Raw genomic sequence first — 25,633 nt, 5'->3', positions numbered from 1 at the left:
CCCCCGCCGTCGAGGACCAGAGCGAGACTTTACACTCAGCGGTCCGGTCAGGCACTTAGTCTCTTTTACAGAACATCTTCAGCAGGAAAAAAGAAAACCTCGTTTCACAGCGTGACCTTGGAGGAGACAAAGCGCGCTAGCCGTGCACCGCGCTCCCTCCTTCGCAAAACGGCGAAAACGCCGAAAACGAAAGGAGGTGAGGTGCGCCCCCCGGAGCTCATGAAAGATGCACGTCTCCGCCGCGCGGCGCTCATGCTGACCTCCTTTCCTCCCGCGCGCTGACGCGGCTCTCGAGACGTTTTTTTTTTTTGGGGCGAATCTTTGCGGAAGAAAGCGTGCTCGGGCGGGAGGGCCGCGTCGTCGGCGATCGGTTCAGAAACGTGCGGGGTCTGACGAAAAACAGCCGGGGGGAGCTTTTCCGACGGCTCCGCAACGCTCTCCCGATCGCCGCAGAATCGGCCGCAATATTGAGAACAGATAATGCGCGGTCCTATAAAATTTTCATCTCTAGCGGAGCAGAAAGGACGGCCTCCTTCTTAATTTTTCATGTCTTATTTGAACAGAATTATAGCTGTGTGGAGAGAAATATCTGGTTGCGGAGGCAGACATGTTATTTTTTTATTCAAATCTCTTATCAGGCCTGTTAAGAAAACTACAACCTTAACAGCTAGGTGCTACAGTTAGACGTGCTGGAACTTAAAAAAAAGTAAACCGTACAACTAATACACTACCCTCGCTCCCCGTCCGTAATCAACTGTGCCCTCATTCACCAGCATCGCTCCGAAAGAGAGAGCGCAAGAGAGGAGAAAGAGAGAGAGACTTAGTACAGGCAAGGGAAGACAGGCGCACTTTGATAGAGAGAGAGATGAAAAGAGACACGTATGAGAGTCCGAGATAATCCCAAGATGCCCCGCAGGGCTAACCGCTAACGTTTTTAATCGTTATCGGTTTTCCTCCAATAAGAAAAGGGAATGAATAAATTATTGTAAGATACTTATTCGGAGTGTTGGGAGAGAGAAAGACATTTCCGATGCGTCCGCACTGCGGGCGAACGAGAGAAAGTGAGAGAAAGAGAGAGGGAGAGAGGGAGAAAGGTTTTACGGTCAGGTGAGGAAAGGTGCTTGGATATCAGCTCAGGAGGGATGGGTCGTCCAGTATATTTGGCCTCAGGAAACAGAAGCTAGGAGGTTGTTCAGGGTGAGGCCCACAACCTCTCCCAAGCCTCCATCTTAGATCTTCCTTCCTACTCTCCCCTTTTCCCCTGCCTCTCCTCTCCCGGCATGCTTTCCTTTCCCAGGTGGGATTTAATGTATTTATGTTAAAGATATGGTGCTTTCCATAGAGAGAGAGAGGAGAGAGAATGTGTGTCTGAGAATGAAAGAATGCGAGAATGTGTGAGTGAGAGAGAGAGAGGGAGAGAGAGAGAGAGAGAGAGGGAGAGCGAGAGAAGGCCTCTATTTGTCTGATGGGAGCTTGTTACTAACGCCTGCTTAGCTCCAGTTCTGGGTCACTATGAGATAAACGCTCTGTGTTCAGCTGGGCCAGACCCAGGCTGATTCTCAGAGGCCCTGTCCATCTGAGACCTGAGATTAATTTCAGCAGAGTTCACCTCTTCTGCCCTGACCCACCATTTACTCAAACTCAACCACCACTCACTCAAAAGACATCCTCACAGAATAGCACTAAATAACACAAAGAGTGGTCTATTATACAATGTGTCAAAATGTGACTTTTTAAAACAATATCAATAGGACCTTTGCTTTGTTGAAAAATGTGTGAAGGAGTGTGAGGAGTGAAGAAGCTTGGGCAGCTTCGCTTTCCTGCTGCAGCAGATGGAGACAACTCTCTACTTCAGCTCTACACCACACACCTCACCTCCTGCCCCACACACCTACATCACACACCTCACCTCCCGCCCCACACACCTACACCACACTTCACCTCCCGCCCCACACACCTACACCACACACCTCACCTCCCGCCCCACACACCTACACCACACACCTCACCTCCCGCCCCACACACCTACACCACACACCTCACCTCCTGCCCCACACACCTCACCTCCCACCCCACCGAGCCCCAAGACCCATTAAGAAGCTCTGTTCAAAAGCTCCAGCTTTCCCTCTACCTTTTTTCACATTCTGTTTCACTCCCCGACTGGCTGTTCAGCTGAGCAGAGAGCGCTGCAGGCTGCAGGAGATAAAGTCTGAGCTGATGCAGTGTGATGTGTCAACATCTCTTTCTCTCTCTCCCCCTCCTCTCCCTTCCTCTCTCTCTCTCTTTCTCCTGCTCTATGTCAGTTCCAAAGGCACCCTGCCTTAGTTTTATTGGGAGGGGGGTGGGCAGTTTTAGCTTGTGACCCTTGCGTCTTCAGTGCACACAGATATGAACACAGTAACTTGCCACCTGGACCAGGTGCCACTAGCCTGGCTGCTGCTGTAGGAGAGATATCCCAGCTGCTCCAGACAGCCCAGCCCTGCTAATGCTGACAGCCTTCAGACTTCAGGACATTTCACTTCCCTGCAAACCTTCCTGGAAAACTGTCTGCCCCCCCAACCAGTCTCAGTGCACACGCTCAGACACGCATGCAAGAGCACACATACACACGTCTCTCTCTCTCTCTCTCTCTCTCTCTCACACACACACACACACACACTCCCTCTCTCTCACAGACACACACACACACACACACACACTCTCTCTCACAGACACACACACGTACACATTCTCTCTCTCTCTCTCTCTCTCACACACACGTCCCTCTCTCTCTCTCTCTCTCACACACATACACACACATATACACACACGTCTCTCTCTCAGACACACACAGTACACATTCTCTCTCTCTCACACACACACACCCAAACTCTCTCTCACAGACACACACACGTACACACACTCTCTCTCTCTCTCACACACACACACTCTCACACACACACTTTCACACACGTACACACACATATACACACACATGCTTCTCTCTCATCACACACACACTTTCACACACACTTTCACACACACACACACACACATATACACACACACGCTGTCTCTCATACACACAACACACACGTACACACACACATGCACACACACATATGTACACACACTCTCTCCCTCTCTCTCTCTCTCTCTCTCTCACACACACACACACACTTTCTCTCTCTCTCTCTCTCTCTCTCTCTCTCTCTCACACACACACACACACACACACACACACTCTGCAGGGGACTCATATAATCGTACTGATACTCTGCTCCTGAAGTGATGGGGATTATCATTAGAACTGTAACTATGACACATATGCCCAATATTATAAACAAAGTTGATGTGTGTCTGTTAATAAGAAGAGAGGCAGAATTGCACGAGGAGGAATTAGAAACAGCACCATTGTGCAAAGTGCCTCAGTCAGTCAGAGGGCTGGAGGCTGCACTGCCTCTCTTCACCAGCAGGTGGCAGGGCTCTGTAGAACTCAAAGTCAGTTCGCAAAAGAAAAATAAAGTGCTAATGCCACAAAAATGCTGTCTTCAGAAAAAGAAAAAAAATAACCAGCCTCTTCAGTCAGCAGAGGAAGAATGAGAAGCATAACCCTCCCCCTCTTCCTCCACCCCCCTGCCACCCCCCACCCCCAACACCAGGGCCTACTGCATTCTTATTCCTTTAACAGTGGAGAGCGGAGACTTGAAAGGACTGTGTGTGGATTTCTGGAGCTCTCCGAACACTGCACTCAGCATAATAAAGTAACAACACGGCAGATTGTGCCTGGTGGTGGAACATCATCCGCTCCAATCTCCAACCTGAGGCTGTGAATGCCTACAACACGAGAGGCAGGCGCACTCAAAATAACAGCTCTAACCCTTAAAAACAGCCCAAAAACCCCAAACAGCTCCAACCCTTACAAACAGCCCCAAACCCCAAAACAGCTCTAACTCCAAGAAACAGCCCTGTCGCCTAAAACAGCCCTGACATCAAACACTGCCCTAACCCCTAAAAGTGCCCTCATCCCTAGAAACCTTAGTTATAAACCCGAAAACGGTTATCTCCTGAAAACACCTCTTACCCCAAAAAACACCTCTAGCCCCAAAAACAGCCCTATCCCATAAAAACCGCAAAAACAAGCAGAACAAGATCCTCAACGTTATAATCTTGCATTAACACGCTAAATAGTCTTGAGTCTTATCAGATTCAGCGAGCCGCCTGGCACAGGAAGTGGGTGCTAGTGACAGGAAGCGATGGCACGTGTCGTGCTGCGCTCACCGAGCTGGAGGGCGTGCCCAGGGTGGTCTCGATGTACGTCTCCGTCTTGGGCTCCACGGCGAGCTCGGCCTCCAGGATCTTCTCCACCGGCATGTCCTCGTTGGCGCTGCTGGAGGACTCCACCTCGCTCTCGTTCCGTTCTTTCGCCCTCTGCCGCTCCTCCTGGACGGCTGCGTTTAACAAAACTGGGTCCGGTTACGACTACGGAAACGGGTTCCTCCGGCCAACAGCGCGACAGCAAAATGGCCTCCAAAAACCTGACGTCTAAGAACCAGCTAGCCCAGTTTCAACACACCACAACACAACACTGTTCAGATGTAACAAGCCAGTGTTTGTAAACTCTGCTATTAATACAGGAATTAACTGTGGTTTACTACGCATAACAGAACAAGACATGACCTCATGTCTGCCATCTGGTTCAGTGGGGAGTTGGTTTGAATCAACTTTTATTGAGTCTGTTGAACTAACAGGGTTCTTCACTGAGGCTTAAAGGTACAATAGATACGTTTTTCATGTGAAAACATTGTTACAAGGCCATTGTAAATCCCTTCCTATCATTGTAAAAGGCTCACTGACATGTTGCCTGTGTTTATAGTCCTTAAATTCTGGTTTCAAAATATACAGTTGACGGGCTGACACTGTACCAAAACATTGTATAGCTGTACAATAATTCAATGGGGGGAGTTCAATGTCACAGAGAAGGGGGAGGGACAAACAGTGTTGTTTGTTGCTGCAATTCCTCTCTTGACCGTTAGAAGTCCAAAATGACCAATTGTACAGTGAAATATATATATGTACCTAGCCCATGTATATTCAGCAGGAAATATGGATGGATTATTCGCTTTCTGCAGTAAACATCGCGGCCGGTGTTGTGCAGCGGTTGACTGCATCGCTGCGATTGTTAGTCAGACGGCGGCTGCTGTCTGTCAGGCGTCACAGGAAGTGGTTTACGCGCCACAGGAAGCGGTTGCCGCACCACGCAGACGGGCGCGCGGCAGGCGCCGGGACCTCGCTGCGGGCGGAGGAGCACCAAACCAAGCTTCCGGCCTCCGCGGATCCTCGTACCTCTCCGTCCCCCTCCCTCTCTCTCTCCCTCTCTCTGCACTCCTTCTTTTTCACATTCTTCTCTCTCTCTGTCTCTACGTCGGTTAACGAAATGAAATCTGCACATTTTGGTTTTGCGGGTTCGGGAGTGATGAATCGCAGAGGGGGACTCGGGGGGGTGTGTGGGAGAAGGGGCCTCTCCGCTCCGAGAGAGAAAACCACCGTCTGGCTGCGGGAGGTCAGCCGGAGGGTAGGACACTTCGACGGAGTCAGGGAGAGGTGAAGAGGGCCGAAATCGCCCAGGGAAATCAGGTTAGCTTTATTTCTCTCGGAGAGAGGGGGCGCATAAATTCATTTAATCCTGTTTTTCTGCAGATTCGCTCAGATTTCAGCTACTCTCCCCCAGGCCTGGAGGTACAGGGTTTATACCGCACGGAGGGAAGCGGAACGCGGCAAAGCACGGCGGCGTCTGATGGGAGACGGGAATAATATACACGGGTGTAAAAGGGTCTCACTCAGGTCAGGGCAAGCACAGGCCTGATAAACCACAACGTTTACAGGGCATGCTAAGGTCGCCAATTATCTTTGTTTTTTTTGTTGTTTTGTTTTGTCTCCCTCTCTGTCTATGACTGTTTTTGTTGTTTCTCTTGTGCACAGAGATTTCTCTTCCTTACAGAGAGACCGGTCTAATGGGGGTCGGGGGTTATGATTAATCTTGGCGGCTTTGAGCTCTTCCTGACGGTGGCCCGTTTCTGGTGGGGCGCTGGCTGAACGCCCATGCCCTTGGGACCTTGTGGGAGGCTCCTCACACCTCAGGACCAGGAGGGAACGGGAAGTGGCTTTCTCTGTACACGTCCTGGGGATGTGTACTGTGCAGGGGGCAGGAAGAGGAAATTGGCCACAGGAAGGTGTGTTATGGGAAGTGCGTAAATAATGAGGAGTTGTCGGCTGGCATGGAGAGCGCAGGACACAAACACCCCTAGAGACAGTTCTCACATTTCTGAGAAACTAAGGTGAAGGGCATGAGCTGTCTGAACTCCCAAAACCTTCAGAGCACCCATAGTTTTGGAAGTTCATAGGTCGCCCAAACAAACTTGCCAAACTTGCCTTTTTGAAGAAAGAAATGTGTTGTCCCTCACATTTATTTGAGTTGTTTTGAGGAATGAGTGTTGGTGCCAGACCTGGGTCAATTAAACAATCCTGTTGGATTCAAATAATCACGCCTGGAGCGAGCGACTGAGCCAACCCAGAGGGCCAGAAGGCGGGGCTTGCACTTTTTGAGAGCATTTCATAGGTTCCAATACAACCAAAAAGCTCAGCTCAGCGTACGATCCACAACGGTCGCGTGTTTGACCCAGCTCTGGCTGACGCGCTGCCTCTCGGCGAGCTTGGACCCAGAATGCAAAGCGAGAGCGTGTCCGCATACCTTCCCTCTTCATGCCCATGGCGAGACACTTCTGGTAGCGGCAGTACTGGCAGCGGTTGCGCTGGCGCTTGTCGATGATGCAGTCCTTGTTGTCTCTGCAGGTGTAGCTCAGGTCCTTCCGCACCGTGCGCTTGAAGAAGCCCTTGCAGCCTTCACAGCTGTACACCCCGTAGTGTTTACCTGGGGGGGGGGGGGGGGGGGCAGGTGAGGGGGACTCCGACATGCAGTCTGGGGAGGGCCCATTACAAGTCCCATGCCCTATGATTTCTTAACATTTATCCGTGAGGTTTAGAGAGGAGTTCCCTCTTCTTCTCTAGCATCTTTTGCTGATAGAATCTCTCACTAATAGCATCACTAGCGGATAGCAGCTCTGACTAATAGCATCACTAGTGGATAGCAGCTCTCACTAATAGCATCACTAGCGGATAGCAGCTCTCACTAATAGCATCACTAGCGGATAGCAGCTCTCACTAATAGCATCACTAGCGGATAGCAGCTCTCACTAATAGCATCACTAGCGGATAGCAGCTCTCACTAATAGCATCACTAGCGGATAGCAGCTCTCACTAATAGTGAGTTCCTCCCCATGGTGGTCAGTCACTAGGGGACCCCCGGTGTTACTACAGGTGAGGCAGTGGGGCACGCTGAGGGGGTGGGGCCTCTTTAGACCAGAGGCAGAGAGAGAGATAGCTGGACAGACAGCATAGACAAACAGACACACACACACAAAGACAGACATACAGACAGACAGTCAAAGGGACAAACAGACAGACAGATGGACATAGAGGCGGGCAGACAGATGGAAATACAGACAGACAGTCAGGGGAACAGACAGACAGACAGATGGACATACAGACAGGGCTCACCTGAAGACCGGTCTCCACAGATGGCGCAGATGTGCTTGGTGAGGGACATGGGTGTGCCAGAGGGCTGGGCTGGGGCCTTCATCACCCCGTTCAGCCCCAGAGGGGGCTTAATGTCTTCCGAACTGCTCACCGAGTTCATGGGAGAGCTGAGCTGCAGCACGGACAGACACACGGACACAGTGTTTACACTGGGGCTCAGACCCATAACACAGACAGACACACAGACACAGAGTTTACACTGGGGCTGACACCTACTAAACATATTCTGGATGTACAGACAGACATGCAGACAAACACACAGACACAGAGTTTACACTGGGGCTGACACCTACTAAACATATTCTGGATGTACAGACAGACATGCAGACAAACACACAGACACAGAGTTTAGACTGGGGCTGACACCTACTAAACATATTCTGGGTGAACAGACAGACATACAGACAGACAGACAGACAGACAGACAGACAGAAGGACAGATTAGTTCAGAGATCAGGGCTGTTTTACTGTATCACATTGTCATATGGACAGACAGACGGATAGATAGAGAGAGAGAGAGAGAAAGTGATCTGGAAAAACAGCTTATACCTGCTGCAGATATTCTGTGTACACAGACAGTCAAGACAGACAGACAGACAGAGAGACAAAAAAAGGATCCGAGCTCCAAAAACAACACGACGGCACAATAGCCATACGGCAGGATGGAACTCGGTCAAAACACTGGTGCTGTTTGCGCCAGTCAGCGTCACGTACGCTGACGAGAGAGGAGAGGAAACCATGGCGACAAATTGTGTGGAGCGGCGTGGAGCACCAGATGCCCTCTTTAATAAAACCCCACAGGAGAGCGTTATCGTCTGTGTGTCCTCTTCACAGCGAGCTACCAAAGCGCCCAAAAACACGGGGGGGGGGGGGGGGGGCCGGGAGAGAAATGAACTTTGCACAGCGCCAATCAAATATTAAACAAAGCAGGGAAAGATTGAGCTGCTATTTATTTAAAGAGCCGACACCAAAGTAGAATTCCATTCACTTTCTCTACCGTTACTGTCATGTCAGGTTTATGGCATAGCTGACCCTTATGGGTTGCTTTACGAGGGTTTGCGGAACAGAAAAGTGCCAGTATGCATTATCGAGGGTTTGAGCCTCAACAATGCATCGAGTGTTTCTGGAAAAGTGGCATTCCCTGCGGGGAATCTCAAAGGAGAGCTGTATTCTGGGGCTGACGTGAGCCCGTGAGACGTGACAGACTCGGTAAAGACAGGAAAGCCGAGCCTCGGAAGGTGTAAACTCCCACCGTGCCGCAGAGCCGCGGTGTCACCGCTGGTGTTCGTTGGCGGAAAGGAAGGGTTGCCGCCCTGGCCGTACGAGTCTCTCTGACCTTCGGGGCTCAGGTGAGAGGATGCAACGGGTCTGTTTAAGATGCCGGTTGAAGGACATTGATGGTGTAGCCCGGAGTAGCTTATCTGTGTTCGCAGATTCCCGAATCTGACCTGGGAGCACTTCTCAGGTCTTTACGGACAGACTGGGAACCAATTGTTTTTTCAAAGCGGGGGGGACATTGAAGAGTCAAACCCCAGGTCTTAGCTGTGCTCCACGACCAAAAATCTGGAGCTCCCAGAATTCCCAGCCCCAGAGTTCCCATCATCAGAATTTCTCAAGAGTTTGTTTTTGAGTGTTGCAGACACTCTTGAGGAAGCCCTCCAACTTTGGGCCACAGTACACATTCACAGTATTCTTTGAGGAAGTTGCTGGTTTTGATCCCCCAGCTCTGGTTGGACATTACATTACATTACAAGGCATATAGCAGACACTCTTATCCAGAGCGACGTACAACGAAGTGCAGATCAAACAAAGTACAAGTGCGAAGAGGACCTGAGAGGACAATACGGTTCCGAGTCCTAGTGTAACCATACAGATACAATCGGAACCCTTGAAGAATACATCAACTTCCAAACTAGCATGCCACAGTTGGCAGCTAGAATACCCCAAGTACAACAATACAATAGCTAATACAAAAAACATCAATATGGGGCATGGGACTTGATCAACAATCTATACAACTATATAAATACCATTACAGTCTATGGCATATATAAGGCTAATCATGGTGATGAGTTAGGGAGGGAAAGGTGTAGCCTGAAGAGATGAGTCTTCAGTCTGCGCTTGAAAGGGGTCAGAGACTCTGCCGTTCTGACATTCTGGAGGTCATTCCACCCATGCCTTTCTTCCCATCTACCCTTCCATTACACCCCCCCCCCTTTACCAGACTGCTGTTATTTTGGTATTCCGGGGTACGCCTGGCTGTAGATTATTGGCTTCAGTTTGGCAACAGGCCTGTGTGGTGGACGTGTGTGCCGTGTCCCCGTATAACCCAGCCCAGCACAAAGGAGGCGCAGACAGGCTAATTTTAGAGCTTCCCCCCGCGTCACTCTGGTGTAAGACACGCTGTGTGACACCGTGTCATCGCCACGGAGAGGCTGCCTCACAGGTAGAGAGAGAGAAGGAGAGAGGGAGAGAGGGAGGGAGAAAGAGAGAGAGAAAGAAGGGGAGGGGGTGTTAGCATCTGCGGCAACAGACAGCGCGTAAACACACCTGACCCAAATCAGCTTAATGAGAATATGGCATCAGGCCTGTCTAACTGACTGGTGCAGGTCTGGAAAAACAAGACACCGAAGGCGAAGGCCCCAGCTTCTATCCCGGTGAAGCCTCTCTGAGCAAGGACAAGATCCTGCTCATCCCTCCCTAAATATGGAGAATAATGCATGTATGTTGGGAGAAGTTTGATCGAAACGCATTTCATCCCTCCATTTCACAGGCGGTGACGAATGACAATGGCGATGCCGGTTTGCCTTCCACTTAAAGAGGGCTAAACAAACAAAGCTTTGACCCTTCACCCCACAGGAGGAGGCACTCTACCTGTCAGAGTGAGACTTTGAGACACAATACGACCGGGTCGCACAGCCCGAGGCCGGGGGGGGTCAAAGGTCACAGAGATTTCCTTTCCTGAGCTGTCGTCGTGCATACAACAGAAGCCACCAGATACCGAGCTCTGTGCCGAGGTCAGGCTGTGGACCAATGCAGCTCTACCATTCTGATCTGGTTATGAATATTAATTAGGGGGGTGCACCGCAAAAACAATCATTTATATTTAGGCTTAAGAATTTGATTTATGTAAATGTTTTTGCTAAGTAAGACAGTTTGACTAATAATGTGGTAAGAAAATGTTATTTGTGAAGCATGTTCAAACAGGTACATTTTTTTTAATAGGTTTTTTTTTTTAAGTCTCGTTATAAGATTAAAACACTTAAATAAGAGTTTTTGCAGTGTGTGACCATTTTCTGTGTCGTCATACAGAGCCGGAAACAGGAAACTGGTATTGCGGAGGATGGACAAAACACAGGAGAAGACGGCCTGGTTAGACGTCTTTACTTCCTTTCTAAGTCTTACGAAGTGTTTAAGTCTTGTGATGAGACCTTTTTCTTTCTCTAGAAAATATTAGCTTAAAATTTCTTCAAAACTGTCTCACCTTATTGGCAATATATTTGTCTTGTTTTGCAAAAATAGAACTAAGATTTTAAGGCTAAAAATAAGATTACTTGTTGAGAGTGACTTATTTTTTGGTTTTTGCAGCATGTCCTGTACTGTACAGTGCCCATTTCACAACACTGAAGTCTCTGCTTCCTGCTTCAAGATAATGCATACTGTATACTGTCCAATGTGGCAGTTTAACAGAACCTGAAAAAACACTCCCACACACTATGGAGACCTGCACTCACACACACCCACATATTTTCTCAGAATACTATGAGGGACACATACGCGCACGTACGCACACACACACATGCCCTATGCCCGAATGATGGGGACCCAGATCCCTACATACATCAGTTCATTCTCAGCAGTGTACATTATTTGCAGAACAAAGCAGTAGAGAAAAAGGCATAGATCATTTAGATAAAGGACGCCTAATTATACAATCAGTAATTACAATTTAAGGCTCAGTTTGTTTCTCCACATAATTCACTAAAAAGTGTTTAGGTTCTTTGCCATAGTCCAGATGAGATTAAATGGACACAAGCAGCACTTTAAATATATCTGCAGAGACATTAGCCTTTCGCAGCCTTAGCAACTGGCGAGGAAAGAGAAAGCAGAGCACCACACACACACACACACACACACACACACACATACAAACACATATATACACACACATACAGACAAGCACACACACATAAATACACACACACACACGCATGCCCCCACACTCATACACATGCGCACGTACCCACACGCGCACACACACACACACACACACACACACACACAGGCACTCTCATACAGACACACAGCAGTCTTACCCCTGTTTATTGTCTTCCCGATCAGGAGCTTTTTGCAGTGAACATACTATGGAGATCTGGAATGTTCCACAGGCGGGATGGCATTTATCGAATGGAAATGGCCACCCCACCGATGTGGCCCATCATCCGCAGGTCTATTTTCGGGGGGAACCTGCAACTCAATCCGTCCCCGGACCCTGTCCACTCTCTCCATGTGGGCCGGCGGTATGGTGTTAGATTAGAGCCACTAAACCCTGCGCCCGGAATAGCAGTGTTCTTCCCCAGTAATGCGCCCCCTTCAGGGGCACCCCTATCTTGGCCTGCTGGTCCTGTCTGGAGCTGGAGATTGGGGACCCCACTTAGAACAGGATTCTGCCTGCTCCGATCACACATAGGGGGCAAACGTAAAAGTACCTCTTTATGGTCTCACACCTCCATGGGATGGTAAACGGACTGCATTTATAAAGAGTTTTTATCAATTGCTTTACAATTGATACCTCTCATTCACGCATTCACACACACACACACACACACACACACACACACACACACACTCCAACGGTGAAAGGCTGCCATGCAAGGCACTAACCAGCAGTCGGGAGCGATCGGGGGTTAGGCGTCTTGCTGAGGGACACACCCAGGGCGGGGGGACCGAACCGACAGCCCTCCGACTGCCGGGCGACCGCTCTTACCTCCTGAGCCAATGTCGCCCGAGCGGGCATTGGGCAGTGCAGGACAGGTGTGTGCCCGTGCCATGGGTGGCTGTCTGTCAGCAGGTCCTCTGTTCGTCAGCACTTCCTGTGTTCGTCAGCACTTCCTGTGTTCGTCAGCACTTCCTGTGTTCGTCAGCACGTCCTGTGTTCGTCAGCACGTCCTGTGTTCGTCAGCACTTCCTGTGTTCGTCAGCACTTCCTGTGTTCGTCAGCACGTCCTGTGTTCGTCAGCACGTCCTGTGTTCGTCAGCACTTCCTGTGTTCGTCAGCACTTCCTGTGTTCGTCAGCACTTCCTGTGTTCTGGACACGACCTTTGCCTCCGTTATCCAACCCAGCGCATCAGGGCTGACCCCGGAGGCCCCGCAATAAGACCCGGGGCGACTCCTGATCTGATAACTGCCGTGAACTCTGGCGCCCTGGGCTGAGTGAATCCTCCTCTGGTGTAGGGGTCGCACCCTTAGGCACGCCGGCACACTGACCACACGCTCGCGAGAGAGGAGAGCTGCCCCAGGGCCTTCTCAGCGGCACCTCCCGCACAGCCAGTCCCTGCTGAAAATAACGGCTCGGGCTGGGTTTCAAAACAGCCGGCTGACCAGTTCAGACCAACTCCCGGCTACAAATGGTTTAGCTAGTTGACCAGTTCAGACCAACTCCCGGCTCCAAATGGTTTAGCTAGTTGACCAGTTCAGACCAACTCCCGGCTCCAAATGGTTCGCCCATTCCAAGGCTTATGGACAGAAGAAGTTTTGTCTTTCGGAAGGACCGTGCTGCGTGTACTTTATGTTCGAAAAATGTTGTTGTTTGCCGAACGTTGAGTGTTAAGCGCTATTTTGAGACAAAACACGAGAACTTTCAAAGATCAGGCAGACAAGGCAGAATCCACCGAACATGCCAGAAGTCCAGGTTTGGGAAACAAGCCAACCCTCCGTGCTAGGGAAACAAGCTATCACATTTCATTGCAAAACGTGGAAAGCCAGTCACTGATGGCGAATGCCTTTAGATATATTTATCTTAATATGATTTTATTTTCATGTGGTGTTACACTTAATGTTAACTTAATGTTACACTTTATGTTGGTGTTGATATGGCACACCGATTAACACCGATTTAAAACTGCCACTTCGGTGTTGTGAACCCCTGCTCTAGCACGGCCGCTCTCCCGGTGTGGAAGGCTAATAGTGGAGCGGCTCCTTGGCTGTTGTGCACGTCACATTCATTTCACACAAGAGTTCAGTTTCAAACAACAGACGCATTCGATCTTTAAATAAACATGTGACCTGATTCATGCCACTGGCCCAATTATTCTCTGGGATTCATGTTACTCGATATCAAGTCATACACACACAGGCACACACACATAAACACACACATCAGCACACACAGACACACACACACATACACACACATATGCACACTTACACACATACGTACACACAGATACACACACATCAGTACGCATACAGACACACCCACACACAGACATAAACACACACACCCACAGTACTGAACAGATACACACACACACAGATACACACACATGCACACACAGATACACACACGCGCACACACAGACAGATACACACACACACACACATATATACACACACACAGATAGACACACACATACGCACACACCCACACACAGACATAAACACACACACACAGTACTGCACAGATACACACACACACACACATATACACACACACACACACACATATACACACACACAGATAGACACACATATACACACACACACACAGTACTGCACAGATACACACAAACCCAGACCACAGCTAAATCTCTGCCCCGATTGTTCCCCATTGGAGGAACAGGTGGAGAAGGGGATGTGTACATCACTTCAGGACTCTGGAAGCTTCTAGAAACCAGCGTTAAACCACAGTCTGTATCCCGCCCAACGCCCACCCCTGCCCCAATACACCCACATCCCCTCCCCTCCTCACAAAAAATATCACCATTAGTGTTTGGATATGTTTGTATGTTTGTGTGTGGGGGTGTCTGTATGTATGTATATATGTGTACGTAAATGGTAAATGGTTGGCATTTATATAGCACCTTTATCCAAAGCGCTGTACAATTGATGCTTCTCATTCACCCATTCATACACACACTCACACACCGACGGCGATTGGCTGCCATGCAAGGCACTGACCAGCTCGTCAGGAGCATTTGGGGGTTAGGTGCCTTGCTCAGGGACACTTCGACACAGTCCGGGCGGGGGATCGACCGGCAACCCTCCGACTGCCAGACGACTGCTCTTACTGCCTGAGCCATGTCAACATGTGTTTGGGTGGTTCATCGTCTCACTAGTCTGAAGAAGTGAGTGTGTGACCATTCCTCTGCTTCAATTTAAGCGTCAGCTAATCTGACAAATTGCGAGAAATGTTTCAGGTAGAAGTTTCAGGCCTATGTTTCAGGCCTATGTTTTTAAAAAGCTCAGGTATCATTACGTCTTTAATGTTTCAGGCGTAATTGAGGTTTTAACGTACATTTAACGTACATTTTTAATGTTTCAGGTAAAAGTGCTTTTCTAATGTTTCAGGTAGAAGTACATTTTTAATGTTTCAGGTAAAAGTGCTTTTCTAATGTTGCAGGTAGAAGTACGTTTTTAATGTTTCAGGTAAAAGAGCGTTTCTAATGTTTCAGGTAGAAGTGCGTTTCTAATGTTTCAGGTAGAAGTACATTTTTAATGTTTCAGGTAAAAGTGCTTTTCTAATGTTTCAGGTAGAAGTGCGTTTCTAATGTTTCAGGTAGAAGTACATTTTTAATGTTTCAGGTAAAAGTGCTTTTCTAATGTTTCAGGTAGAAGTGCGTTTCTAATGTTTCAGGTAGAAGTACATTTTTAATGTTTCAGGTAAAAGTGCTTTTCTAATGTTTCAGGTAGAAGTGCGTTTCTAATGTTTCAGGTAGAAGTGCGTTTCTAATGTTTCAGGTAGAAGTGCGTTTTTAATGTTTCAGGTAAAAGTACTTTTCTAATGTTTCAGGTAGAAGTGCGTTTCTAATGTTTCAGGTAGAAGTGCGTTTCTAATGTTTCAGGTAGAAGTGCGTTTTTAATGTTTCAGGTAGAAGTGTGTTTTGAAAGAGCTGTTTTCATCAGGAGCCAGGCCCGGGTTCCCCCGCTGACAGCGGAGTGGAGTTGTGCTGATTGTCTGCAGCAGGTCAGGCCCACGCACGGCAGTAAAACTGACACAGCATCCCCGAACACACACACATTCATTTCATAAAACATCACAGGAAGTTCAGAAACACTTTCATCTTATATTCCTGTAAGCGTGTGCTCGAAGCAGCAGGACATCTCCCGCACAGAGGAAGAACCAAGCTTTCACTGCTGAGAAAAGCCAACGATTGAGATGATGTAGGCTACGATGATGTATGCTAGCGGGCTGCGCCGGAGCCAAGCTTTTAATGCCAACCATCTCCGAGGAATAAGCGGAATCCGCGGTGACCTCATTCTACATTTCAGAGCCTTCACCTGGCCCAGAGTTTCCCCCCGGTGCGCTGATAGGCTAATGATAACGGCCCATCAGTTTCTGTGTTTGTTCTGTGATTACGAAACTGCTGAGACGTGTTGTACCGAGCCAGCAAGGATTCCCCTGCAAAACAAACACTGCAGCCCCTGCAAAGTTATACCGTAGTTTGACTGAAGTACAACGCAGTGTAATGTAGTTAACTGCACTATAACTACAGAGAAACTGGAACTAAAACGTGTTTCCAAAATATTGCATAATACTGCAGTAATACAGTAATTACTAATGCAATAATTACAGTCATTACAACTGCAGTTGAACTGCAGCTATTTTTAAAAGGGTCTACAGCACAGGTGTCAAACTCCAGTCCTGGAAGGCCGTAGTGTCTGCTGGTTTTTTGGGTGTTCTGGGTTCATTCAAGTCATTGATTGGTTAAAGTATCCACACGCCTTGTTCTCAAGGCCTTAATTGGCCTTAATTGGCAGCTGATTGAAAGGAAACCACAAAAATCCGCACACACCGAGGCCCCCTGGGGATTCAATTTGACACCCCTGCTCTACAGCAGGGCTGCCCAATCCAGTTCCTGGAGATCTACCATCCTCTATCTTTCCACTTCAGCTCAACAAGCTGGTGAATATGATGTGCTTTATTAGGGTTGGAATGAAAACCTACAGGACGGTAGATCTCCAGAAATGGGGTTGGGCAGCCTTGGTATAAATTATATCTGATTGACTGTCAAAATAAGTAAGATAACGATTACTGATTCATATTTATATTTTAGCAGGGACTATAATTGGACATTTTAATCCTAATGTTTGGACAATTCACACAGATAATAATAACAATGAGGATTAGGATTATGACAACAACAATAATAATAATAATAATGATAATAATAATAATAATAATAATAATAATAATAATAATAATAATAGTAATAATAATAATAATAATAATAATAATAATACATAATTTTATACTGCTGAATATTTACTGGGTAAGGAAATTCCCGTAAAAGGTTGGACAGAGGCCCTTATTGTTTACAGCAGGGCTGCCCAACCCCATTTCTGGAGATCTACTGTCCTGTAGGTTTTCATTCCAACCCTAATAAAGCACATCATATTCACCAGCTTGTTGAGCTCCTAATTAGTAGAATCAGGTGTATCACATTAAGGATGAAGTGAAAACATAGAGGATGGTAAATCTCCAGGAACTGGACTGGGCAGCCCTGGTCTACAGGGTCTACAGCAGGGGTGTCAAACTGAATCCCCAGGGGGCCGCAGTGACTGCGTGTGGATACTTTAACCAATCAATGACTTGAATGAACCCAGAACACCCCAAAAACCAGCAGACACTACGGCCCTCCAGGACTGGAGTTTGACACCTGTGGTCTACAGGATTTCTCTTTCTCCAGTAAAGGATCAAAGGGCTGTGAGATTGATTGACAGATGGATGATTGGTTGCTTTAATTAATTTCAAGTTAAAAGAAAATATGCAGAGGGTAAATATAGGTGTGATAACAATGTGTGAGCTTATGTTCACAGCCTGCAGAGGATATAAAACAGGAAAGTCATCGGCTTTCCGTTGAGGGGCAGTTATTTGCGGATATGAACTGAGACAGACCTGGCTAGTCAAACAGTACGTTTGCCCTGTGCACAGTTACTGTCGTAAATATTCCAAAACTTTCATCATTTAAACCAGTGGTAACCAACCCTGTTTCTGGAGATCTATCATCTTGTAGGTTTTCATTTCAACTGTAATTTGGCTCACCTGATTCCCCTAATTAGTAACTCAATGAGATCTCTAGAAAACCAACAGCCCTGCTCTAGCGGTTGAATGAGGTGTGCTTTGTTAGGGTTGGAGTGAAAGCCCACAGGACAGTAGATCTCCAGGAACAGGGTTGGGCAGCCCTGCTCTAGCTGCTAAACGAGGTGTGCTTTGTTAGGGTTGGAGTGAAAGCCTACAGGACGGTAGATCTCCAGGAACAGGGTTGGGCAGCCCTGCTCTAGCTGCTAAACGAGGTGTGCTTTGTTAAGGTTGGAGTGAAAGCCTACAGGACGGTAGATCTCCAGGAACAGGGTTGGGCAGCCCTGCTCTAGCTGCTAAACGAGGTGTGCTTTGTTAGGGTTGGAGTGAAAGCCTACAGGACGGTAGATCTCCAGGAACAGGGCTTGTTCCCACTGATGTGAACTCAGCGAGGAAGAGCAGTGGGTCTTCGGGGGTTAAACGGAATGCGGAATGCTGCAGGAATATTTTCTGAAACTCGATCGGCCAGTTTGCTTTTTGTTCTTTTTTCCCCCCCTTCTCCTGGGTTCTCTGCCCCCACATCACTGGCGAATATGAAATAAAAACAGCAGCTTGTCTTAATTACACCCGTTTGAGAGACGCGGGCCCAGGGCTGCAGTCTGGTTCCAGCCCGGCTCCAGTTTCCCGCGCTGCGTTGCTGAGCTGAGAGCGCAGTTCACCCCGAGAGCAGATTCCTGTCCTGGGGGGGAGGGGTGGGGAGAGGGGGGCAGAAACCTCAGACTGGTTTTTTTCTTCCTTTTCAGAAGAATAACGAGGTTTCCGGGAAACCCAGACTGTGTTTCGAGAGCTCTGTCCCTCTGTCCCTCTGTCTGTCTGTCCGTCTTTCCCTCTGTTTGTCTGTCTATGTGCCTGTCCAACTGTCCCTCTGTCTGTATGTCTGTCTGTCTGTCTGTCGGTGGCTGGCCGCTCAGTCCTGTTTCACATGCTGTTGTTTGTCCCAGCGCAGGGGCATGCCAGCAACACTCTGTAACGAGACCTGTAAATTTGAGGGGACCCTTTTGGTGCCATTTTATGATTTACTCTGGACGGCCAGCACATGGTCCCACAGTGGCTGTAACGCCCCCCCCCCCTCCCCACACGGGGACCTGCTAAGCTCATTTGGGGGAGTAATAGAGCCTCAGAGGCCATGTGGCCGGCCAAGTTCGCAGGTGCCCCCCACAGGGGTCAGGGGTCACGGCGCGACTGGCCGTAATGAGCTGGGACTCACAGCGCCCCCCGGTCTCCATTTGGCACAGCTGAGCATTCTGCCCAAAATGGCCTCCCGTGCGCTCCCTTAAGTGGCCAAATTAGGGAAACATGAAAGGAACCCCCCCCCCCCCCACCCTAAAGCACACACAGCCCCCTCCTCTCTCCCAGGCTCTGGCTGCATGTGATTTAACGAGCGGCCCGCTCCGTGTGTGTCGCACACTCACGGCCGTAAAGCCTCTCCACCGCGCCTTTCCCACCGCCCGCGCCTTTCCTCCGACGCTCTCTCCAAGTCGTTTGATTAAGTTTTAATTCGCTCTGAAAACCCTGGACGGAGAACCGTACCCTGCGATGGGCCCCGAGAACAAAGGCGAGCGTGCGCTTTGCTTTCTTAAATTGCAGGCAGCGCTCCGATCCCGCTTTGATGGGTTCTTTGAGCCGTGCCTGCGCGAGACGCCTTTGACGGTAGCGGAGCGTCTGAAGGTGCATCCGGGCCGCTGTAAATCACCGGCGCGGTACCTGCGCATTCCTGTGAGCGAGCGCTGTCGGGGTAAACCCCCGCACATCAAAGGCGCGGGGGGGACTTCAAAGCCCCGCACCTGGCCAGGCCGGTGGGCTCGGTCTGCGGAGGCGTAGGCTTCTCGGGGCGCCCCTCGAACCGCCCCCCAGACCAGGTGTGCGCTCGAAACGGGGGGAAAAGGGCTCGAGGTGAAACTGATCTCCGTCTCCCGTAAAACAAGTTATTGGGCCGCCGCCTCGTAAGAGCTGACCGGACCGGACGTTAAGAGCGCAGTCGGGGGTGTCTCGGTGGCGCAGCCTGTAGAGCACTGACCGCATGCTCAATGCGAGCCGCGACGTCGGCGGTTCGAATCCGACCGTCCGACATTTGTCGCATGTCTTCCCCTCTCTCTCGCTCCCATTCTTCCTGTCTCTCTATACTATATACTGTCCAATAAAGCTGAAAAAGGCCTAAAAAAATATCTAAAAAAAAAGAGCGCAGTCGGTTGCCTTTCACTGAATCCCACGCAAATATCAAACCACCCAGGTCTGAATGTGAATGCATCTCTTGTGTAATCATAAGCGCTACATAAGCATTCATAAGCGCTTATGTCAATAACCGACATAAGGGCCTTGTGTCAGTTCACTTGGCATGTCATGGTAATGTCACTTGCTGCATCAATGTTGACATAACACACCATGAGCATATTTGCGGTTATTGACATAAGCGCTTATGTAGTGCTTATGAAAGGAATTATATAGCCCTTATATAGGAGCCTTCAAGTAAAGTGTTCCCAATGATAATAATATGGAGTGACTGCTCTTATGTAGCTCTTAGATGGATTACAGAGTAAGCGGGGTTACAGTCAGGAGTGATACCAGGCAGCTATTTTGGATCAGCTGCAGTGTGGAAGGAGCTGGATTTCATTGGGCCAAACTGAGAGAGTCACACTTGACCTCGGAGAGAGAGCCAGTGAATGTCTACCATCTGTCATAGACAACACGGTAAGGAGCGATTGCACTCCCTGCTGAACAGAACGGCTCACGTGAGGTTTTGAAGACAAGCTGCCAGCATGAGCTGGTTGACCGACTCATACCCAGCTAGACCAGCTGCATGACCAGCTTGTGACAACTCTTGTGAGAACTCAATTTTCACTCATAGATGGATTTTACAGCAGAAATATAACATGCAATGGCCAAAGGACATGACATCAGATACGAAAACTAAGACAATATGCTCCTGCTGATTTTCATAAACCTTTTTCACATCAGCGAACATTTTCTCAGGACTCTAATGTCAGCTTTTTATGAAAATCCACATTTTCTTGATGAACAAGGAGTCGGTGGCAAGACCATCTATGGTTTTTTTTCCCCTCCGTAGGATTCTGGTTAGAAACAAAAAAAAAAATTCCCCATTTACGAGAATACCGCTAGACAGCCTTTGCCGATTGTCATTTGGAGGGTAAAATTAGTTCCAGCTATAAGTAATCTTTCACAGATGCTCTTAGGTTTCACCGTCAAAGAAGGAGCGATTTGCGAGTCGCTTATAGGGCAGTGCTGGGGAATGAAATGACGGTATCAATCCTGTGTGGGGTAGCTGTGGTCTGGCCCTCGTTCAGACCAATCGCCCCAGAGAGACGTTTCAGGGAACATTCCAGAACAGGGTGAAAAAAGGGAGAAGGAGGAGGAGGAGGAGGACTACAGCCCAGCGCTTTCAGAAAGAAAAAAATGTACTCAGGAAATGTTCTCTGTCTACATGTGTGGGCTTTTAAAGACAGAGACCCTGGCCTGATTTGAAACAGCATCTAGCGAAAACAGCGGTGCTGGCGAATTAGCGCTAGTCTAAACACGGCCCGGCTAAATGAGCCGTTGTCTAAAAAGAAACTTGTTAAAAGAAGAAAAGAGACTTCAAGTCGAAGGCCTGCCCTTCAGCCCTGTGGCACAGGGCTTGGTGTCATATCTCCCAATTACCCACAATCCCCATGCAGTGAGACTGGTAAAATGTGACAGCAGAGAGCTTGTGTAGTCTGCTGTCGTGTCCGAAACAGCCTCCTAACGACTGTGCTCAAAATACGTACGGTCTGTCTCCGAAACATACTGCCTACTGTTTAGTGTGTATATTTTAGTATGCAGTGAGCTCCCGAATACAACCATTACCGAAACAGCAACCTGATGAGAAAGTTGCGAAGCAGGTAAAATTTTCTCTAAATGTAGTGTCCTTAAAATCCACTGAGAAAATTTTGCCCACTTAACAGGATTCAGTTTACTCAACTCATATACTCAATAGTAGGCACATGAGCGTAAGGGACACGGGCTATGTCTGTACGAGAGGCGAGGTGAGGACACCTGAGAACGCGGGCATCGGGCCACCCCTCCCCACCGCAGCTGCTAGGCCCCCCGGGCCTGTTCACCTGAAGGCCCACGCAGAAGAAAGGTATTCCATCAGCAACGGGCTGACCTCTCCTGTCGGAGCCGGCGCCTGGCCTTCGGCGAGGTAAAGGGGCCCGTGCATCACGGCACGGAGAGGACGTGACGGCTCTCCCTCTCCTCACACGACAGAGAGCTGTCACTCAAAGCCGCCGCGGCCTTGTGGTGTCAGTGACAAAGGCGAGGCTGCAGCGTGGGCAGCGTTAGCGGTAGCCGCCGGATTACCGGCGAGGTGACTGCGGTACGGGGTTACCTGAGACTGAGAGGGGAGGGTGTGTGTCTGTATGTGTGTGTGTATGTGGGTGTGTGTGGGAGTGATGGGGATCACAGGGTTTATCTGAACACTAAATGTACTGTTTTTCTTCGCAATTCTACAATGAATGCAGTAAAGGTGGATGCATGTTCAGGTTCTACTTATTTTTTAAATACACGCTATGACATCGATGCAGAAATAAACCAAATCAACAACATCAGCCAGGGAAAACCTTCCATGTGTCCCATTGGCCCCGTAAGAATTCAAATTGGGAAAGATTACAAAATGAATAAAGGGGAGCATCTCCCCAGAGCCCTGAACCAAAACCTTAACGCTGTTTCTAATATAACATCTCCAATCCATGAGCCCTGAACCAAAACCTTAACCCTGTTTCTAATATAACATCTCCAATCCATGAGCCCTGAACCAAAACCTTAACTCTGTTTCTAATATAACATCCCCAATCCAGAACCCTGAAGCCAGACCTTAACCCTGTTACTGATATAACATCCCCAATCCATCAGTCCTAAACCCAAACTTTAAACCTGTTACTCATATGACATCCCCAATCCAGAACCCTGAACTTTAACTCCGATGTAACATCCTTTCTCCAGCCAGAGCCCTGAACCCAAACTGGACCCAAGCCCTGTTACGGATATAACATCCTTTCTCCAGTGTGGTAGCTCACCTTTGGAATTTCAGTGGGGAAGTTCTGCTCTTTTTTAAATCAATTTCATTCATTAGCACTGAAAAGCTATGTCTCTGACTTAAGAATGTCTTCAGTTTAAGTCCTGATTTTTGAAAGGAAACTAGGACACGGATAGCTTTGATGTCTTAATTGCTAATCTTTTTATAACACATGAGTCAGGTGCCTATTCATATATCAAAGACAGAGGGAAGAGAGAGAGAGATAACCATGGCTTTATGGAGTTTGAGATTGAAAATTGCAATTCACACATAAGGAAAAGGTAACAATGTTTTTGTTTATGGGTCAAAAAGGCAGATGCCGAGTATGGATATTTGTGTGTTTGAGTGTGTGTGTGCATGTGTGCTTGTGCGCGTGTACGTCTATGTGTGTATGTGTGTGTATTGTATGTGTGTATATACACCTGTGTATAAGTGTGTGTGTGTGTGTGTGTACTGTATGTGTACGTGTGTGTATAAGTGTGTGTGTACGCGTGTGTACGCGTGTGTGTATACGTGTGTGTGCTGGTCCTCACCTGGGGGCTGATGCTGGGCCCGTACCCCATGCCTGCGGAGGACAGGGACATGCTGTGGGGGCCCATGGCGGAGCTGATGACGGAGAAGGGCGAGCCCAGGCCGTTGATGGGGGAGCTGAGGGAGCTGATGGGGGAGTGCATGCCCGAGGGCCCCATGGAGGACGGGCTCAGCAGAGAGTGGTGCATCCGGCCGGAGGTGGGCGAGACCAGGTGTCCCGAGCCATCTGAGAGAGAGAGAGAGAGAGAGAGAGGCTGTTAGGCCCAGCATCGCTATTGGGGACACCATGGCAACACTGTACCAACACCACGGGGACACCATGACAACGCTGTGCTGTCACCATGGGAAAACCATGGGGACACCTTGGTGTCACTATGACGACACCGTGACAACACCTTGCTGTCACCGTGACAACACCATGGTGACACTGTTGTCATGATAAGGCTGTAGTAAGGCTGTCACGCTGTCACTCTGTGCTCATGCACTATCCCAGGGACCCTAACCCTTCACTGGGGCCACTGGGCCACACCAGGTGAGGTGATTTTCCATTACGTTACATTACATTATTTATTTTTTTTTAAGATCTTTTTTAGGCCTTTTTCAGCTTTATTGGACAGTATATAGTATAGAGAGACAGGAAGAATGGGAGCAAGAGAGAGGGGAAGACGGTCGGATTCGAACCGCCGACGTCGCGGCTCGCAATGAGCATGCGGTCAGTCCTCTACAGGCTGCGCCACCGAGACACCCCACGTTACATTACATTTAAATACATTACATCCCATTACGTGCAAACAAAAGTAAACACCAGTACAGAGCTCAACCTGTTCTACACAGGTACACCTGTAACCTCCAAAAAGGAAGAAGATTGGTCAGGGGAGCCAGGGTGGGAATTCTGCAGAACCCACAGACCCAGGGAACGTTCCAGAATATTTTCGGAATATAAGGAGAACCCGGCTGGCTTCAGCAGCTCTGATCTACCTGCAGCAGGGGAACATGGGATAGGAGCCCAGAATGTGCCGGAGGACCTGGGAGATCTGACCCAGAATTCCTGACTGGCTCTCGGCCCTGTGTTACGGCTCCATGGCGATGGGAGCAGGCTGACAGACACACAGGAGTGGGTGAGCTGGGTTTAGGAAGCGGGAACGTTGGGGGTGGGATGAGGAGGTCAGTCCAAAGGGTGCTGATAGCGTTTCAAAGGGAAAGGTGAAGCCATTACACACTTTAATTCTGTCCTGGGGCAGTGTGGTAGGGGAGGTCTGGATTTCAGAGGAAATGACATGCTGAGACACACGCATACACACACACACACACACACATGCTCACACACACACGCACACATGCACACACACACACGCAAATAATAAACGCCCCGCCCCCTCTCCATCCCCCTGTCCCGGGACCACACACACAGCTGTGTGAGCCTGCCAACGGCCCGCTGCATGACTAATGCCTGTGCTTAAAAAGAAACGCTACTCATTTATTAAAAAGAGCTCTCTAACTCTAACTCTCTCTAAATCTCTCTCCCTCTCTCTCTCTCTCTCTTACTCTCTCTATCTCTCTCTCTCTAGTGTAGCGCAGGTTAGTAAGTTGTTTCCTGCAAATGTGGAAAGTCTCCTTCCATCCACGATGCTGGGAATTCAGGTAGAATTCCAGGATTCCTTAGGCAGGTCCTTGCAGACCGATGTGTAGGATGGGAATAAGAGGTAAACTAACCCCCCCCGAAAAGTACTGATCAACCCACCAAGCCACCATACCCACACCCACTACATATTCCAGTGGCCCTTCCCCTTTGCACTGCAGTTATAAGCATAGAGGGTGATGTCATCGTTGCCCGCAGCAACAGGTGTCATTACCACTTTGTGAACTGGCAAAACAACTTGAGGATCCCTTCAAGGCCACCTACTGCGGCACTCAAACCCGGGGACACAACAAAACCCACTAATCCCTGGGTGACGCTCCCACATTCTGTAGATGAGTGTCCCTAAACTCCCCAAAACCGGTCCTTCTTTCCCCCGGTACCACCTCGCCTCCTACCCAGAAGTGTATGGAGGAAGGGCGGATACTTTTTTGAGTATTGGGGGGGGGGGGGGGGGGAGGAAGTGAGATATGCACAATA

General features: G+C 48.9%; 1 protein-coding gene across 3 annotated transcripts in view; it reads right to left on the bottom strand.

Moving 5' to 3' along the window:
* The window catches only part of LOC133142170 (retinoic acid receptor RXR-alpha-A), a 113,543-nt gene that overhangs the window by 10,899 nt on the left and 77,011 nt on the right, over nucleotides 1–25,633 (bottom strand). For 2 of the 3 annotated variants that reach the window (XM_061263218.1, XM_061263220.1), the window contains exons 3-6: nucleotides 23,520–23,743; nucleotides 7,597–7,747; nucleotides 6,731–6,910; nucleotides 4,261–4,445 (exon numbers count right to left, since the gene is read on the bottom strand). In XM_061263218.1, coding sequence (XP_061119202.1) covers nucleotides 4,261–4,445; nucleotides 6,731–6,910; nucleotides 7,597–7,747; nucleotides 23,520–23,743 — 740 coding nt within the window. The remainder of the gene's footprint in view (nucleotides 1–4,260; nucleotides 4,446–6,730; nucleotides 6,911–7,596; nucleotides 7,748–23,519; nucleotides 23,744–25,633) is intronic. The other variant, XM_061263219.1, reaches the window with a different exon arrangement.

Source organism: Conger conger, chromosome 12 (genome assembly GCF_963514075.1).
Source record: "Conger conger chromosome 12, fConCon1.1, whole genome shotgun sequence".
NCBI classification, from domain to species: domain Eukaryota; kingdom Metazoa; phylum Chordata; class Actinopteri; order Anguilliformes; family Congridae; genus Conger; species Conger conger.
This window is presented reverse-complemented; position numbering and strand designations above follow the sequence as displayed.